The 20,678-nt window shown below is 37.8% G+C and overlaps 1 protein-coding gene across 1 annotated transcript in view; it reads right to left on the bottom strand.

The window, feature by feature from the left end:
* Ube2g1 (ubiquitin-conjugating enzyme E2G 1) overlaps positions 1–20,678 on the bottom strand; it is an 87,620-nt gene that overhangs the window by 12,533 nt on the left and 54,409 nt on the right. Inside the window, exons 2-5 of the mRNA XM_005399692.2 lie at positions 16,691–16,793; positions 10,620–10,717; positions 5,905–6,083; positions 231–354 (exon numbers count right to left, since the gene is read on the bottom strand). Of these exons, the coding sequence (XP_005399749.1) occupies positions 268–354; positions 5,905–6,083; positions 10,620–10,717; positions 16,691–16,793 (467 nt within the window). The 3' untranslated portion in view covers positions 231–267. The remainder of the gene's footprint in view (positions 1–230; positions 355–5,904; positions 6,084–10,619; positions 10,718–16,690; positions 16,794–20,678) is intronic.

Here is a 20,678-nt window from a genome sequence, read left to right as displayed (position 1 = left end):
AAAAAAAAAAAAAAAAAAGCAAAATAGAAGAAATCAAACATTTCAAAAAACACAATTAAAAAAAATTAACACAGCCAAAGATTGAGCTCAGTGGCATAAGCGCCTGCCTGGCAAGTGCAAGGTCCTGAGTTCAATTTCCAGTACCCCTGCCCTCAAAAAAGTATAAAAAAAATTAACACAGAACTTATGAAAAGACAAAGGAAATAGTATGACATGTAAAATGAACTTACCCTGAAATAAGTGAAATTTCTAGCTGCTGAATAAATGTCACTCAAAAGCAGTTTCTTGGCTTTTTCTTACACAGCGGGCAACTTTCCTTTTAAATTCTCCATTTCTGTCTTCCCTCCATTCTTTCTGTAGATACAAACACAATATCGAATGATTTGGTGCGAACACCTTCTTATAATCTCAAACACTTAGTTTAATTTCGTATACATTCCTTTGGTAATTTGTATACTTTTTTTTTTTTTTTTGGTTTTTCTCCGGTACCGGGAACCGAATTCACGACCTTGCACTTGCCAGGCAGGCGCTTTTTGCCGCTGAGCTAAATCCCCAGCCCCAATTTATATACTTTAAATGGTAAATTGCTAAGACTAGAAAAGCAGTCAGTAATATTTTGGGGGGTTTATTTTGTTTTGTTTTTTGAAAGAGTTTCACTATGTAGTTCAGGCTAGCCTCGAACAAACTCTGCAGCTCAGGCTGGTCTTCAACTCAGAGCTATCCTCCTACTCAGCCTCCTTGGGTGCTGGGATTACAGTTGTAGGTCACACACCTTGGCAAAACTGTAAGGCACTCTGCTGGGATATGCAAGCAGAAATTTCTATGCAAATTACCTCTACAGGAAAATTCTTTTCAAATGGAAAAGACCCCAAAAGAAGTTACAGTGTAGTATTACACTAAAAAGAAAGCTACAATTTACAAATAAGACATTCAAATTATCTAAAGGATTACCAACTCTGCCTCTGGAAATAACCAGAAAGCAAAGTTAGCATAAAAGTTTATCTCCTACCTAAGGTAGAGAGGTACGATACAGCATACTGAGATGTTACAGAGTACTAGCAGGGTGAAAGGAAGAGCAAATATGTGATGTATCACTGTCTCTGTAAGAAGCGTGGAAAAAGAACCCATAACAGCACTAGCAGCTTCAATAGAACAAAACTGATTTTACTCAGGATGCAGATATCAGGAAATGCTCACCAAAAATGCATTTTTTCTTTCTTTGAATGTTTTCAATTTAGGGACAACAAAGACTAAGGAAATCTTCAGTCCTTGCCCCAGCAAAGGAAGAGATTCAAAAAGTTTTTGCCCTCAAGACAAGACACACCAAAAGCAAACTATTATTTACACTGTCTAATCAAAGATAATGCTGACAGAACACAGTAAACACTCATCCAAGCCAGAAAGTCTCTCTGTTAGCACCAGTCTGGGAAGAGGAGTCTTAACACTTTGAGGGAAAACTGGGAAAATATGAATGTACGCTAGGCACTTGAAAATCTTTAGAATTACAGCAAATTTGACATAATAATAGCATTGTGGCTATTCATAAGAATATGCTAATCTTTCAGATGTTTGAAGTATTTATGGATATTTGTAATTTCTGTAATTACCCTCCTTCCCACTACTAGTAACTGAACCAGAGGCTTTTAAAGAAAAATTTTTGTTTTTTTTTTAAATTTTGAGACAGGGTTCACTAAATCATTAAGTTCAACCCAGGCGGGGCTTGAAATTGTGATCCTCCTACCTTCCAGAGTACTAATATTGTGGGCATGGGCTACCACACCTGGCTGCTTTGTGTGTGCCGTTTGTGTATGCTTGTGTATGTTAACGAAGCTGCTTTAAAAAATTTTTATTACATGTTTGCTGTGCATAATCTGGCTTTATTTTTAAGTAAACAGAAGCAAAGGGCAATTCCGATTGAAGGGTTAAAGCCAATGTCAAGAAATGGTAATCTAAAAATTACAATGTAAGAGATAATTAGAGCAGGAAGATCAAAAAGGAAGAAGTAATTATAGCACTGTACAAAGAAGCAAAAAGGACTCACATCAATGGCAGACGGTAGGTGGAAAGGAATTTACAGAGCCATATGACTGATATTCTCTAGCAAATGAGACAAGACTGGCAAGGGTGACTTCTAAGGTAGAGAGGAGATCAATAAATGATGGTTCCAAAGAAGAGACTAGATAATACAGCAACCATCTGTTGAGTTCATTGGCCGATGTACTATGGTTACCAGGAGAATATTATCAAGCTCCCCGACATTTTTTTTGGTCTTTTTGAGACACGGTCACACTATGCAGTTCAGGCTGGCCTTGAGCTCATTTTGTAGCCCAGGCTGGTCTCGAACTCACAACGCTCTTCCCCCCTCAGCCTCCCTAGTGCTGGGATTACAGGCATGCGCCGGCATGCACCACCACACCTGACTCAAACTCATTTTATATGCAAACTTATGAATTTAATATAGCAAAAGTGTGTATGTTGATTTTTGCTTACCTGAGACCCTTAAAAGGTAATAAATGATTACACTGGAATTTTTTTTTATAATATAAACCCTCAATATGAAAGAAAATGGCAAGGAAGCAATCCAATAATGGAGGATTTTAGAAGACAAAAATCAGATGGAAGAATACGAAAACCTGCAGTACAGAAGAGAAAGTAGCAGACAACAGAAGTCTCAATGGAATGATAATGAAAGATGAAAGGGGTATATTGAAACCCTAAAAAAAACTAAGATTTAGGGGCTGGGGATTTAGCTCAGCAGCACAACGCCTGCCTGGCAAGTGCAAGGTTGTGAGTTTGATTCCTGGTACTGGAAAAAAAAACAAAACTAAGATTTGGAAATGGCCAATCTGAGAAAAGCCCAAGAAGCAGAGCTAAAAACAAAGTCTAAAGTTTGTGTACTCAGGATTTCCCCCTCAAATTTACGAACTTTCCTAAAATAATGATTATATATGTAAATTTTACACAAGAATCTTAAAAGTACTAGAATTAGAAATGGTAGGTAGTGTGTTAATACCAAAAGTAATCACTCCTTCACTCTGGCATCTAACTAAACACACCCTTAATCCCAGCACTAAGTGCCATACTAGAGGGTTCCACCTTTAAACCCAGGTTGGGCAATCTACTGAGACCCTGCCTCAAAATAAAAACTAAAAAGATTGGGGGGTGTAGCCCAACGCAAAGGCCATGTTTTCAAGTCCCAGCACTCCAAGTGAATGAATAAATGAACAAATGAACAACACTCTCTTCCCCAACCCTTACTTTCAATTTATTATCTGGCTTACCATCCGCACAACCTTATCCCTATCTTCCACACAGAGTTCCAATCTGCTCCCCAGATACTCATGCTTTAGTCATGAATGGATGGTTCTATAGAAGGTTACACAGTTCTGAAAGTACACTTTAAAATAATACAAAAATACAATAGAAAAACTGACCTCAGAGGAAGACTTCAGAAAATGTTTTAAAATCCAAAACACTCAAAACTAAATTAATTGTACAGTGATAAGATTCAACAAAAAAGAAATTACTGGACAAAATAAGCTATTTAAAATTAAGTATGTTAGCCAGGTGTGGTGGTGCACACCTCCCAGCTCATGGGACGCTTAGGCAGGAAGATCACTGTGACTTCGAGGCCAGCCTGGACTACATAGTGAGAGACCCTGTATCAAAAACCATAAATATGTAAGTAAATAAGTTATAGCTTGTATCGTAAGTGTCCTCCAAGGGGTCACATGTCCAAAGTTTGGTCCCCAGCTGATGGTACTTGATGGAAAGCTGACTAACACAATACAATACCACCAAAAGGAAAATTCAGTAGAAAATTCAAATCTACAATACTGAGCTGGGGATGTGGCTCAGGGGCACAGTGTGTGGTTGGGTGTGCCCAAGGTCCTGGACTCAATTATACACTCAATATAAAATATATTATACAATTATAATGATACAAGAGGGCTTAATCTAGTTAATAACAATATTTTTTAAAAAAGGAAATAATATTAAACATGGAGAAATTCTCAAAGTAATTTAAGAAGTCTTTAAACTCAAACACCAAGTAAAAGGATGGAAAATTAAAGACTTTATATTACTCTGAGAATTCAGAAGACTAACGACACAGAAAAACTTTAAGGAAACAAGATAGAAATAACAGTAACAGATTACCTAAAAATGGTGAAAATCAGCACAGCATCAACCTTCTCCCAGCAATGATAAAAGGTAAAAACTATATGCTGTATAAAAATTTTCCACAACTCTACATAAGGTATCAATTAAGAATAAAGGATAAAAACATCTCGAATCATAAAAGGAATCTGAATTCAATTCCTACATAGCCTAAGACATTCTAGCATGAAATACTTAGCAAAAGAAGGAAGCAAATCCAAAAACAAAAGCAAAAAAGAAGAAGAAAAAATGGGATCCAGAGAACAGAAGATCTGGTCCAAAAGAGCAATAAAGGGGAAATCCAAGGAAGGCAGCTAGCAGCAGGCTGACAGAATCAAGAATGGAGGAATCCAGAACGAAGCTCTCTGGCCCTAACCTTAACCCCCACTAGAAGTATGGACTTATTACTGCCGTTTTGTTCATTGTTTTCTAGCTTCTCTATAGATTAATTTTCTCTTTCTCTTACTTTGTGATTAAGTGATTCTATCAACAGGTGTGCTCTGATTCTTTTTTTTTTCTCTTTCTGCATCTACTGGAGATTTTTGCTTTGTATTTTCCATGAAGCTTACAAGAATATTTTATATTAACAATCTATCTTATACTATTAACAACATACCTTTTATTGGGAGGCACAGGGTCTCATTATGTAATTCAAGCTGGCCTTGGACTCACTTTGTAGCCTAGGCTGGCCTTCAAACTCGCAACAATCCTCCTGCCTCAGCCTCCCGAGAGCTGGGATTATGGGCATGCGCCACCACATCCAGCAAAAATTTACCTTTGATAGCATAAAAACCTACATTTTTTACTCCACACATCCCTATCCAACATTTACAAGGAAAATTTATAATGTCACAATTTACTTCTTTAGCTATTCTGTGTATCTCTTACAGCTATTATTACTGTAGCCACAATAAGGTATAAAATATATTATAGATTTTGTATTAATGATAATGTATTGTGCAGCCAGGCGCAGTGGTGCACACCTATAACCCCAGCACTTGGGAAACTAAGAGGTAGGAGGGATCACTGTGACTTCAAGGTCAGACTAAACTGTATAGTAAGACCCTGGCTCAAAAAACAAACACACACACACAAAAGAAAAACAAAACCCCAATATTGTATTGTGGCATTTTGTGGGCTTTTTGGTTGTCTTTTTTAGACAGAGTTTCACTATGCAGTTCAGGCTGGCCTGAAACTCAGTGATCCTCCTGTATCAGCTTCCTGAGGGCTGGGATTACAGGTATGCACCACTGCACCCAGCTTGTACTGTTCTTGAAAACTGCCCAAAGATTTTAAGGGTTCTCACCACAAAAATTGGTGATGTGATATATATGTTAATAAGTTCACATTAGCCACTCTACAATGAACATATATTTCAACATTAACATGTCACATACGAAGGTTTTGGGTTGGTTTTTGTGGGATGTTTTGTGTTTCTTTTTGTTGTTGTTGTTGTTTTTGCTTTTTTTTCAGGTACGGGGAATCAAACTCACGACCTTGCGCTTGCCAGGCAGGCGCTGTGCCGCTGAGCTAAATCCCCAGCCCCTGTTTTTTATTTTTTTGAGACAGGGCCTCACTATGTAGTTCATGCTGGCCTCGAACTCATGGTGATTCTGCCTCAGCTGCCCAAGTACTGGGATTACAGGCATAGGCCACCTTGCCCAGTGCTATCAAGTTGAATTTTATTAAAAGGGAGAGAAACAGGCAAGAGAGTGGCACATGGAGGGCACACACATGTGACCTTACCGCAGCATCCACATTAGCAGGTGAGTCTCCATTAGGGTCTGCCAGCATCGAAATAACGCTAATCATGATGGTTTCCACAGTGTGGATAGGGAGCCAGCGTTCCTCTGGTTTTTCATAACCATATTTATCCTCACCAGGTTCATGAAGAATAGAAATGCAAACATCACCATTTTTATCAACTGCAAAATTAGAGAATAGTTTCGTTTAGTATCACTAATTTGATTTACATACACTAGTATTGTAAGTGTGATCCTGCTCCACATAATACTTGTATATAAAACATTACCTGCATACAGATGATTTCTAAAATGGAATCTGCTAACTTTTTAGTAAGGCTACAGATCTCATCAGATGCACAGAGCCCACCTGAAAACCTCTGGAATGAAAACTACTTCAATTCTGTCAAACTTTTAAGATATCCAGCATATAGATAGTGCTTAGCACTCACATGTAGTAAACACAATGTACGGGAATAAATGGCAACTACCGAATCTGTTCCTCATTTGCAGACAACATATGATCCACACTGTGGTGAACTAAGTCTCTATGTAATGACTGCCTAGTTAGACCACAAACATTGATTTAAATTGATGGTAGTTAAAGGCCTAGAAATTTTTTAAAGAAAATGGAACTAATATAATGATATACTTTTAAAATCAAATAAAAGCAAAATTATATTTTAAGGGAAAGGAGTCTGTTGAAATTCACAAAAGGAGCATGTCATATTGTCTGTGAAAATTCATTAACATATGTGATATTCATGAGGCCATTTTAAAATCCAAGCTACAAGTAATGATCACTTGAGTAGTAGTAGTAACAGCAAAATATCCTTATTTTTAAAAGACATATGTTCATATAACTAGATCCTAACTTTGAAGTGGTTCCACAAAAAGTAAAATAAAATACTGACTAAAAGAAGTTGATTAATCCACAAATCAATTTATATATCATAAATACTCCCTATTAGTGAAAATAATTTCTTCGAGTAAAAATTGTCCTCTCTTTTCAAAAAGCATATTTTGAGGGAAAATTTTTTGGAGGAGGGGGCTTTTTGAGACAGGGTCTCACTATACAGTACAGGCTGGCCTGTAGCAACAATTCTCCTGCCTCAGCCACCCAAATGCTGGGATTACAGGTGTGCACCACCATGCCTGGCTGTTGAAACTTTTAATAATAAGTAAGATTAAATAAAATTTCTAGGTGAAAAAATGTTGAACCATTTTTCCAAATTCCATAAATAACCAGTATTTATGCATATTTTATTCCTATCTTCTTCTGTGTAGAGCCTAACAAAATTTGTGAGTAACTACAAAGTTTATTTTTTCATCTCATAACATTATCAGTCACCAGAATCAAGGGAATATATCACTGCCTACTGTATGCCATAACCATACCTAACATGGGGGTATAGCAATAACTTAAGACAGGCCTATGTCTTTAATGTTTAACATATATATAGGCTTTTGTTTTGCTTCTGCAACCAGAGCTTGAACTCAGGGAATGCTGAATTACATCTCCAGTCCTTTTTGAGGTAAGATCTCAGTAAGTTTCCAGGCTGGTCTCAAACTATGAATCCTCCTGCCTAACTGTCCCAAATAGTCTCCCTCATACAAGTGTGTGCTACTATGCCCTGTTTATAATTATTTTCTTAAATGGCCACCCATTTCTAAATTCCTCTTCATTACCACCCACACTAGGTAGGTCAACAAGTGAAGTAAATTGCCCTTCCTGTCACTATTCTTGGTTTAAATTTTTATTGTTTTTGTTTTGCTTTGTTTTGGGGGGCGTGATTTGAGATAGGGTCTCATTGCGTAGTTCAGGCTGGCCTTAAACTTACTATGTAGCCCAGGCAGGCTGCAAACTCAAGAAAGACTTTCCTGCCGCACCCTTCTGAGTGCTTGGATTACAGGTGTGTGCCGCCTCCCTTGGCTCATTTTTATTGTTTCAACCACGAATTTATCTCCTTGCTATCTGTCTGGCTTCCTTTCCTGTCTTCCACTAGTCTAACCTTTCTAGAAAGAAAATATAATCAAGACAAACCTATAATATAGCTTTAAATTCATCAATTTAAAGTCTCCATGGCCAACACAACAGAGTTCAAACCAAGCATATTCATCACTCCAAATTCCATCCAGGAACATACTCTCTAAGAATTCTTGGCTCTCCCCTGAACTATCAGAACACAGATACCTACATCACTAGCATACCACAGCTTCATCATTCTGGTTAATGCCCACCTCTCCCACATACAAACCAGGACATCTGTAAACGAATGGACCACAACTGAGTGATAATCAGTGATAATTTAGATGCTTCCTCCACCAGCCTTTTCCTCTATTTTCCATTTTAGTATGACCATTCACTCCCTACATCTAATTCTTTTTGTAGTTACCATTCAAGTTCCTCATTAACTATCCTCTCCCTCCAGTCAAATCTTGATCATTCATCTAATGACCTACAAGATGCCAAGTCTCTTCAAGTTAAAAAAATTATTTTTCTTTCATCAATTGTCTTCTTAAACTACTAAAGCTATTGCTATCTACCTTTCTTATAAGAAGGGAAGTCTCATGTATTTGCTTATATATATGCTTTCATTTAATTTTCACAGATAGAAGCCAGGCATGGTGGTGCACACCTGTAATCCCAGCACTGAGGAAGCTGAGGCAGGAGGATCACCACAAGTTCAAGGCCACCCTGGGCGACATAAGCAAGTTCAAGGCCAGCCAGCACTACAGAGTAAGACCCTGTCTCAAAAGAAAAAAAAAAAAAAATCAGCGATAGAGAAATTAAAGCTCAAAAAGGCTTTGCCTAGAGCAGTCATGGTGAACCTGTGGCGTGTGTGCCAGAATGGGATGTCTGTAATCAGTGAAAGCTCTAAAAGGTTCACCATTAACATTCACCTAGAGCCACACAGCTCATTCATAATGAATCCAAAATTGAAAAACTTTTCATATTTTCTTTGGAAATAGGTGCAAAAAGATTACTTATCACATATCCAGTAATTCAAGTAAAGGCAAAGAAAATTGCCAAAAGCCTAGAAAAAAGAGAAAAGAAACGTGAAAGCAATGAGAAGTGCATGTCACCAATTTATGTATCCATGTATCAGGCACAAACATCACTAATATCGTCTGTCACAATTAAAACTGTTAAGAGATACTGTTTCTTTACAGATATGAAAAGTAACTGTCATTTATGATCAGTGCTGTCTCACAAGTAAGGAAATGTCATACTCCTTTTGGTTGCCAGCAGTTTTCTATTTCACAGTTTCAGCCTCTCATGATACCCATTTGTTTTTCAAGCCTTGGTGTTCCATATGCTTCTAATAAATTGTTATTTATTCATTCAAACATTCCTCTCTGATGGTGGCGTCGGGGTGTTTGGAGTTGAGACAGGGTCTCACTACGTAGCCCACCAGGCTGGCCTCAAACTCTCAGAGATGCCCCCCTTCCTCCACCTACGAGTGCTAGGATTACCAGCATATGCCACCTTACCTAGCTCCTCTATGGTTTTTTGCTATGTATTTCTATTCCTTGCAACCAAAAGAGCTGTAAGGATGAGAAGCAGAGTACACACTGGCACCGGGCTAAGAGGACAACTCTGATTACACAGTCAAGTAATTAGAAAAGAAACTGTTACAAGCCCTATTACACAAGTCAAGTCAGAACCAAAAATTGAGGGAAATTGTACAAACATGGTTTATCTGGCCTGATCTCTGGCTCACAAAGCAAATTTTACACAGCTCATCTTTAGATTTAAAAACTCAATGTCATCACTTCAGGCACAGCAGTGCTGGATTCTTTCCAATCTTAAAAAATATAGTGTTATTTTGTTTGATTGTATGAGTCACCTATGAGGTAGGTGGGGCAGTCCTTTTTACTGGCAATACTGAGGTTTGAAGTGAAGGTACATGCTAGGCAAGGGCTCTAGCATTGAGCTACATCCTTACCCCCCCCCCATTTTTGAAATAGGGTCTGGCCTAGTTACCCAAGCTGGGTGTGAACTTGTGATCCCCATACCTCAGCCTCCCAAGTACTAGGATTACAGGCATGCATTTCCACATGCAGCCAGGGTGGTCCTTTTTTACAACTAAGAATACAGATAAAAGTTAGGAGTTGTCCACAGTGGTCTACAAGCATGGTGTAAAACTCAGATATAATGATTTCTATGCTTTTGTAACAACACCCCCTCTATCTGAGCTCTATTAATGCACACTTAGTAACTCTATCTTGTTGATGACTCTCAAAAAAAATTAAGTAAATCTCTTCTATATGGGGCCAGGGATATAGCTCAGTGGCATAAGTGCCTGCCTGGCAAGCACGAGGTCCTGAGTTCGATTCCCGGTACCAAAAATAATTAAATAAATAAATCTCTTCTATATGACTCAGTCCTTCTGTCTTAAAGAATCTAACACAATGCTAGGGGCACAATGTGCACAATGAACAGAGTATGAGAATTCTAAAGCAATTTCACTGAGAAATGCACTTTTCTTATTGACCCTGAAATTTTTGCTTTTTGAGACAGGGTCTCATCATACATCAGGCTGGCCTTGAACTTACTATGCAGCACAGGCTGACCTTAACTCACAGTCATTCTCCTGCCTCAGCCTCTTGAGTGTTAGAATTACAGGTGTGTGCCACCACACCTGGATGACCTTAAAATCTTTAATGACAGGTCGTCATATTTGCAAGTATAGAAGTAAAACTAGATAAACTTACCATTGGGGTGCCAGATTTCTGTAATGAATTTCATTTTAGGAGGCCGGAGGGGATAATCTTTTGGGAAAGTGAGATGAGCCTTAAAAACACCACCTTCACTGGAAAACAAAAATAAATTCTTGCATGTTAAGTTCATGATCATTAAAACAGATATAAAACAATAATGCAGGTCCTAACACAAAAAATGAAGCTTAGTGAATAACCTGGCTTTCTTGCAGATAAGTTACTTCAAATATCAAATTTAATAATCTACTATTCTTAACCATTATTAAAACTCTCATGAAGTAGTAAAATGAAAACAGTTTGATAAAAGTAGCAACCAGACAAGATCACATCTTTGGTACAGCAAAAGTCTTTGCGTTGCTTCCTAATGTACTTACAATAAATTTCAGAAAGTTTCACATTGCCAATAGGGCTCAAATTGCCAATTTCTTCATGTTGATTTCAAACTATCATTCTTCTTTTTGTTCCTATCAGTCTTGTTTCAGTTGCTCAAACATACCAAGATCTGTCTCATTGCAAAGCTTAAACACTATTCCCCTGTCCAAGAACTGATGTGCAGCTTCCATTCAGCTGCGCACTTATTTCATCATTTAACAAATATTTACTCAGCATGCATATGTCAAACATTGGGAGCAAAACACAGTTTGAGTTTATATTCTGACTTTCCAGAGCTGCAGTCACTGAAAGAACTCTCTCCAGCATTGAAGCTGTTTTATTTATACTGTCCAATAATATGGTAACCACTTGAAATATGGCTCATGAAACTGATGAACTGAATTTTTTTAGTTTAATTTTAATAGGCATATATGGCTAAGTAGCTGTATATGAGGCAGTGAAGTTCTAGGTCAATGCCATTTAACTGGCAACTGTTCTTTAATTGTCAAGAGACTTACTACAATGAGTTGTATGTATTATATTTAAAAAGGAGCAAAAATGATCAAATTCCTGCATTATGATCTGGTACTAGATGTTTCCTCCATTTGAAATACACTTCCGTCTTTGTCTTATCATCATTCAGGACTCAGCTTAAGTACTTCCTACAGACAAAATTTTCCTTGACTATCAATCTAAATCAGTAAACTCCAAGCTGGGCATGGTGGGCACATACCTGTAATCCCAGCATTTGGGAGCCTGAGGCAGGAGGATTGCCATGAATTCAAGGCCAGCCTGCACTACAAAGTGAGACCCGGTCTCATACACAAATAAGTTCCTCTATCACACTGACTTCTTTTAATGTCTTTATTGCAATAGTAGTTCATGTATCTGATTCTTTATACAATATACAACCCATTAGAGTAGAGTCGAATGATTGTGACTGTTTCAGATCAGTGAGAAATGGAACACTTAGCTCATAAACAATTTTCATTAACTTAACAGATATATGTTGACTATCTAGTTATGCTAAACATCATCCCATATAAAAGAATACAACAGAGAACAAAAACCACTAGCGATCACTGTGAAATTTATCATCCTAAAAGTAGGAGAAATATTAATCAAAAAAAAAATCAGTAGTAAGTATTGTTAGGGAATGGTGACAGTCTACTGTTAAATTTTTAAAAGGAATATAAGCCCACTTGTAGAAAGAAAAAGTGGTCCTATGTTTATACTGAAAAAACAGAAAAATGCCTGGAAACACAGTATCAGTATAATGCAGCCTTTTGAGGGAGGGGCAGGGTATTGCTAAATTGGCTGGGCTGGCCTTGAATTTGTGATCCTCATGCCTCCACGTCCTGAGCGATGGGAACACCCAGCATATGTAGTCAGTATTTTTGAAATATATGGTGACTAAATAACATTGTGGTGAATAAAACAAAAACTTATTAAAAGTATCAATGAATTTAAAGTATTTTTCTTTCCACTCGTATATTCACTTCATCACAGATACAGTACAACTACTAGCATAATGTTAAAAGGAGGTAAGTAAGCAACCAGGCATGACATTTGAAAAGGCTGAGAAACCTAGGCCCAGTTCTTTGCCTTGAGGCCTCCCTTACTGTTTTTGTATTAAATTACAAAAATCTTTCAAAAATCAAATCCTGTAATTCTGCCATACTAACTTTATTTACATGACATACTGCATGCAACCTTCTGAAATTCTGTTCAATATTGCCCTTTAATCTCTATCTGTTACTATGTTTCCTGCTCATTCATTTTATCTGCCACATTACACAATTTATCCCTTGATACTTGACTGCTCATTTTCCTAAGCATAAGGTTTTTACCCTAGAAATGCAAATGCGAAGGCCAAATTTAAGTAATTGTTTAACAACAAATAACTAATAGAAGTTGCTAGTTAGGGAGCTACATAAAGCCAGTCCCTGGGGCCCACACGCACTGTGTAATAAATGACAGCATTGCCATTGTCACTCAATTCCTAACCAATACAGGTACTCCCTCTGGAATTTAATTAAAGAATACACAGCTTGTGCCTCGAAGTCTTACGTAAGACTACAAACAAATTTTATAACTACTAAATTTTATAACTAAAAATAGAATTTTGCAGTTGTAAAAGAATGTGTTAATTAGTTTGGTTAGTTGACTTCATGTTCTATAACTCACACAAGATGAGGTCATACTATAAAACACATGCATATAATCTTTTTAAGATCCTCTAAATTAAAAGTAAAAAAACCATTCAAGATTCTCCTGCCTCAGCCTTCCATAGGGCTGGGATTACAAGCATGTGTCACCATCACACCTAGGTACTTAAATTTTGTTCTTCACACCATAGCCAGTAGTAAGAAACAAAAGGCATATTTCTTAAAAGGAACAACCATAATGATCAAAGAAAACTGGGGGAGAGGAGGTGCACTCACTATTAACTAATGCAAATGTATAAAATTTGTAATTCTACAGTAGTATCTGGGTATATGGGTCCCTTTAACTTTTTAGAAATCAGATCTTACTACACTGCCCAAGCTGGCCTTGGCACCAAGTTCTTAAAAGACTTTCTTTAAAAACCTATTACTACTCCTACCTGAAATTTTTATTTCTGTAGATATGGGTGGCTACAGGTATCCCACACCTATATGGCTGATAACAGGTATCCCACACCATTCACAGAATGCATACTTCACAGATAGCCTAAAAAATCTATTCTTAGGGTTGGGGTGTGGCTCAACAGCTCAGTGCTAGAGTGCTTACCTAGAACACACAAAACCCTGATTCAATACCAGTACTATAAAACAAGCAAACCAACCTATTTTTAACAGCATGATAAAGATTCAATAACAAATAGGGCAGTAACTAGAATTTAATGATTGCTGGGCCTGGTGATACACACATGTAACCCTAGCATTCTAAGAGGTTGAGGCTCGCCCCACTATTGTAGCAAATTTGAGCCTGGCCCACCTACCATAGCAAGACCGCCACTTAAAATTAAAAAAAAAAAAAAAATTAGGGGCCAGGGAAATAGCTCAGCGGCACAGTGCCTGCCTTGGCAGGCATGAGGTCCTGAGTTTGCTTCCCAATATCCAATCAATCAATCAAATTTTTAAAAGCCCATGGATTTAGCTCAGTGCACAGACCATGGATTTGATCCCCAGTGGGGGCACTATGTTGTAAGTATGATGACTAAATTAATGCTCACAGTAACTATCAGTCTCAATCAAAGTTACCCTGCATGTATCACGTATTGATTACAGATTGTGAAGAAGACGGAGTGTCCTCTAGTGACAAATGATGCTAACAATGCAATCACAAAGTATCACGAGCTTTTATAAAATTTTGGTACAGTATTTTTCCTATGATTTAATTATTAAAGGATGAGCTAATCACTTACATTTGGGTACCAGCTAAGCTTGTTGCTAACTTCTTTTCAATTCTTCTACCCGCTTCACTCTACTAGTCTACAAAACCTTTCCTCTCAAGTGTCCTTGTAACCCTAGCTACTTTCCAGTCCTCTTTCTCAGGACCCTCCCCTGGGGTGCATACTCTCTTGTTTCCTTGAGCAAAGGCTGCTACTAATCTCAGAAAGGTGCATCGTGGAAGGGAGCAGCCAGCAGCGTGTCTCAGCAGCAAGTATATACTGTAGAGGTATAATGAAGGCCAAAACCAGGTTTTAGTAGTGAAAAGAATGACCTATTAATTATAATGGTATTATAAGGTGGCTCTCTTCGATGAACGTGGAGGAATGCAAGGCTCACATGGACCAGCTAATAATATTTGCAACAACTTCATGAAAAGGATATAAAAATGAAGTGAGCCCTTAGAGTTGAAGGTCAGTGCTGGGTAACCAGATACTCTAAACAGAAATGGGTTTAGGGAGAATTTCTTGTATCTACTACAGGAGTAACTAGATTCTCATCATTGGAATCTCACAATGTTTCCCCTGAGGCACTGTGGCTAAAACAAAACCAGAACAGATATAAATTTCATAGACTACATTATTATATACACAGTTTTGTGTACAGAACTTAAAAATTTTGCTTTCAAATAACAATAAGGTTATGAAGGACTGCCTCTAAGATGACTTTCAATGATTGTTCTTACCTGACCAAAAACCCTAATGCCATCTCAGCTTACAAAAATTATCAATGCAAACATGATACCAGGAAATGTAACAGCAAAAATTCTAATTGTCAATAGTTAAGACAAAGCATAAGTCACTTTTTTCACACTATACAAGACATGAACATCCACACTATACCTCCATTCTGTATGTCTTAGTGCACCCTGGTATGGAGTAGCTCTGAATATTTTTTTCCACCAACTGGTGGGGGAGTGCTTCGGGGGGGGGGGGACACCCAAAAGTAACTACTTGTCTACCATAAAAGAATATCTGATGCATCTATTTCCTTTCCCACATAATATCATTGAGGAGAAAGGCTGAGTGAGGAAGTGCAATCCCCAAGAAACTCTGATCTAGGGCTGTCCCTGTGCTGCACTGCCTGGCTTTGAGAAAATCATTTCATCTCCACCCCTCTGCCGCCCTCGTGCATGTATGCAATACCTCAGCTTCTATAAAAAGCATAGAACTTACACTAGTCACCACCATCGGGAAGTGATTAACTCAATCGTATAGAATAATAAGTAATAGTAGATTTAAGTTAGCTTTAAACAGAGCATAAAATATAAAGATTTTTTTTTAATCTAGAACTCCGCTACATGACATATTTAAGAAATTCTTTTTCTATTGCTCTTTGGTATCAATATATTCCAATTTGTATCTTTAAACCACTGGTTCAAAACCTGGTAGTGAGTTACTTAATACATCAATTTATATCCTAACAATAACTTTTATAAATTGGAGAAAAGTGACCATCAGTTCATTTTAGGGTCAGACAGAACACTTTTTCTCTAACCAGTATTCTGTGGAGATCCAATTAGATAGCCACTTAAATAGATGATCTTGAAAATTTTCTCCAGTCTTCATAAAACACTGACATATACAATACCCTGTTTGACAATCTCCTCGGAAATATGTAATGCTATGCTTTAGTAAAGTGATAAAGTGTTAAGAATGATAAAACCTTGGTCCTTAAAATTATGATGTTCCCTTTGGGGGTCAAGGTACTGCAAGTACAACAAAAGAGATAAAGGGAAAACATTTCAATTTTTTTCTTCTTCCCTGATATTGGCAAAATATAATTTCTCAGACGTAAGTTTTAAAAAAAGCACTACTTTTATATAACCTTACAATAAGATAATTTTATAGGAATAAACTTATCCAGGTATCAAAGTATGTGAATTTCTGAAATGATATTTCTGTAATATTGTGAAACTTTATTTTTAAGAACAGGTTTTAGACAGAGCTTCAAGTGGAACACAAAAACCCTACACATACTCAAATTCAGTGCAAATTACACTGGACATAATCATTTCACCTGACCTTTAAAAAATCATTTCCCAGCACTCGGGAGGCTGAGGCAGGAGGATCACTGCAAGTTCAAGACCAGCATGGGCTACAAAAGCAAGCTCAAGGCCGGCCTGAATTGCATAACGAGACCGTCTCAAGAAGACATACATACAAAAAAAAAAAAACATACATACATACATACATTTCAGTTTGCTAAAATAGCTTTAATACCAGTAAATTTTGAAGATGTAAGTTCCATTATACTTACTAAAGTGTATCTGGAGGACCAATAATAAGGACTTCCCACCGGTAGAGATCATTGTCATCTATTAAACCTGCTGAAAAGCCTTCCACTGGATTCTTGTTGAGTTCTGCAGGAAAAAAAATTTCTGATCAAAACTTTCAAGCATATAATTTTCTCCCAACATCTAAGTTACAGAAGTTGAGCATACATGTTTTAATTTCAAACTGTGAAATGGATATACTTTGCCAGACTAAAATGCTACCTAATGGCCAAAACATTTCCATTTCTACACTACAAGAAGGCAATTGGTAAAGCAAGACTATTCAAAAAATCAAATTCTTCTACCCTCTTATTTCTATCCTCGTGTCTAACCGAGCTCTTACCACTCTAGCTAGCCCTATAGTCATCTTTAAAAGACAGGTTGTTAAACCAAGTGTGGTAGCACAGGCCTATAATCCCAGCACTCATGAGGCTGAGGCAGAAGGATCGCTGCAAGTTCAAGGCCAGCCCGGGGCTATACAGCGAGACCCTGTCTTTTTAAAAAAAAAAAAGGCTTGTTAAAAGCTGATATCCACACCCATCCTTCAGAGATTCTAGTTCAGAGGTACTAGAAATCAAAACAATAAGGGTAAATTCTTACGCTGTGGTCTTCAAGGCCCTTTCAGAAAACACTGACAGAGTGCCTAAAATACCTTCCATTTTATATAACACCTCTTGTTTATACTAATATCTGCTTATCTGACATGCCTCTGTAGTCCAGACACACGTCTGCAGTTGGTATTTTCATGTGATCAAGCACTCAAAGCAGAAAGTTTAAGGACTTTCATAGGGCCTGTGTGTGTTGATGCCTCTGAGGGCCACAGCTACCAGCACCCAGGGATAGCCTCTCAGGAACATCTGTGCCATCGTGAAGTTTTTCTCTTCTGAAGAGTGTTCTGGCATGGATAAAGGATGACAATTGTGAGGGGTAAACGGGGCACAAAAAGGAGAGATCTTGGAGGAGCAGTTAAGGAGGATTGTAGATCCTAAAGGAGTTCTGGGAACAAATGACTTAATAAAGTAATGAACCACTAATCCATTAATGAAGGAGAGCTCACATGAGAATTTTTTTTTAAGATGGGGGGGATCTCGCTATGTTGCCTAGGCTTATAATTCTCCCAACTCAGCTTCCTTAGTAGCTGGGATTACAGGCATTTGTCACCATGCCCAGCAAGGACTTTTATCTATAGTTTTAATGTGATATAATTGACCTTCAGTGAACTCTACATACTTAAAATTATATACCAGTGATGGTGAACCTTTTAGAGCTTTCAGTGATACAACAGTACCCTGTGGCATGTATGTGTGCCATAGGTTTGCCACCAATAGTTTGCTGAGTACTAATACATGAATACGGGGCAGGAATATAGCTCAGTGGCACAAGCTCCTGAGTTCGATTCCCAGTACTAAAAAAAAAAAAAAAAAAAAAAAAAAATCCATACACCTTTGGAGCCATTGCCATTATCATGCTGAACATATGTATCAATCACCAACAACGTTATCAATTGTTTTACTTGCCAGAGAGGTTGAGGGCTTACTGGCTCAAATTAGAAAGTGGGAAAAGAGATCGGCTCAGAAAGAACTTGCTGGGAATCTGAGCAGGTGCACGATTCTCATGTAACACCTGCCGTCATCTAATCATGGAAGGGAGTGTAATGAAATCCAGAGTGCTATGAAAAACTGAACAAAGTGTGCTGGTAACTGAGAAGAAGATAGTAAATCTTTAAGGAATCAGAGATGGTGTTATTTCAATGCCTAGGATTTAACATTCCAACATGCCAATGAAATATACAGAGCCAAGAGTGAAAGTTTATATTTAAACATGAAGCGCTTTTCTCGAAATCTGAGTTAAGTCTAATATTATAAGGCAAAAGCCAGATAAGCAAAATACATTTTCATAACTAGCTAATATCAGTATTGTATTTCAAAATACATTTCTACCCTTCGTTTTTTGTTTTTGTCTTTGTTTTAAGCAGGATCTCGCTATGTAGTTCAGCCAGGCTTTAAACTAATTCTATAGCCCAGGCTGTCCTCGAACTCAGGGCAATCCTGCTGCCTCAGCCTCCCAAGTGCTGGGATTACAAGAGTGCACCACCACGCCTGGCCCATCTTTACTTTTAAATATTTATTCTAAGATTTTTTTTATATGTCAACTGAAAAGATGCAGTGCAGCACGACACATGCAATAGAGACAGCTGTCTTCTATGACTTCTCAAAGACCTGAACATTCACAGACTTTAATATCTAAGGGAGTTCTTCAAGCCAATCCCCTAAATATGGTAAGGAGCAATTATTTTCACACAGATCATTTTGTCCAATATCATATATGTGCCTTATAAAAAATTCTATAATTTTTCCAGAAATCACATGGATGTTGCTTTCTAAAAGTAGTCCATCTAAATTTTACACATTGGGGGCTGGGGATTTAGCTCAGTGGCAAAGCATCTGCCTGGCAAGCGCAAGGTTGTGAGTTCGGTTCCCGGTACTGGAGAAAAACAAAAAAATAAAATAAAATAAAATATAAAAAAAATAAATTTTACACACGTAGCTGGGTAAACTCTGAAATTATCCTTGAAAATTCCCTCACACATTCCATAAAGCATGTAATTGCCATGTGTGGTAGTACACAGGTCTGTAATCCCCAGCACTCAGGAGGCTGAGGCAGGGTTAACTAGCAAGATCCCTAGGTTGGCCCCAAACTTGCAGTGATCGTCCTCCTACCTCACCCTCCTGAGTGCTGGGATGACAGGCATGCACCACTACACCCAGCCAAAAATCCTCCTACATCTAGATCCATGAAAACTTACTTAATAGATTTAATCCACCTTAGTGTTAGACCATTATTATAACTTCACAAATTATTCAAGATCTATTTCAAGTATTATCGCCCTCCATGAGGTCTTCCCTAACTGATCTACAAAATAAAATAACCTTCTTTTGACTTTGCTAAATTTGTACTCATTAAACTTGCCTTCACTGCATTACCTGGCACCTAACTAACTGCTCCTGATTCCCAGAGAGGCAAACAGGCAATAATGCTTCAAAGTGATGCTCTAACAGTAGCACAGGTATGCAGGAAATGGGTAAAAAAGAAAGGGACACGATGGAATCATTAAGATCCAGAAGGGGCTGCGGATATAGCTCAGTGGCAAATGTGCCTGCCTGGCAAGCGCAAGGTCCTGAGTTTGATTCCCGGTACCAAAAAGCAAACAAACAAAAAAAAAAAGTCAACTGTTCAAGATCTAGAAAAGGCTTCTATAAAGAAAGATTAAAACAAAGAATCGGGCTGGCATGAGTGCAAGACTTAGAGAAACATGTGAAAAACTTTAAATATAGAGCTCAGTCTATGCTTCAAACAATGGGGCACAAGTGAAACTAGACAGACTGGCAGAAGCTGGACAGCAAGACCCTTGTAAGCCACGTAAGTTCGGATTTCATCCAGAAGGTAGTGATAAGCCTTTGAAGGGATTGTTTTAGTTTTTAAACAATGTGGTAACCTCATGAGATTTATTTTCAAAAACCAGTCTTTTATTGTGTAGAAGATGACATAAATAAGATTGTGGTGAGAACAAAGCAAGCTAAAAGGGTATCTACTGCAGTAACCCCGAAAAGCATATCTCAAGTACAGGGTGACAGAAACAAAGAACACAAACAGGGATATTTAGCAGATAAAATTCATTAAAGCTGATGAAGTAGAAGTTAAAGTATTAAATCAGAAATGACATGCAATTCTTCAAAAAGTTAGTTTACCAAATGACCCAGCAATTCCATAAGTATATTCCCTAAATATATTCCCAAGAAAAGCAAAAACAGGGGCTGGAGATTTAGCTCAGCGGCAAAGCGCCTGCCTGGCAAGCGCAAGGTCGTGAGTTCGGTTCCCGGTACCAGAGGAAAAAAAAAAAAAGAAAAGAAAAGCAAAAACATCTATCCTCACAGAAAGCTGTACACAGGGGCTGGGGATTTAGCTCAGTGG

This window comes from Chinchilla lanigera, unplaced genomic scaffold, assembly GCF_000276665.1.
Source record: "Chinchilla lanigera isolate Chin_1 unplaced genomic scaffold, ChiLan1.0 scaffold00066, whole genome shotgun sequence".
Taxonomy (NCBI): Eukaryota; Metazoa; Chordata; class Mammalia; order Rodentia; family Chinchillidae; genus Chinchilla; species Chinchilla lanigera.
This window is presented reverse-complemented; position numbering and strand designations above follow the sequence as displayed.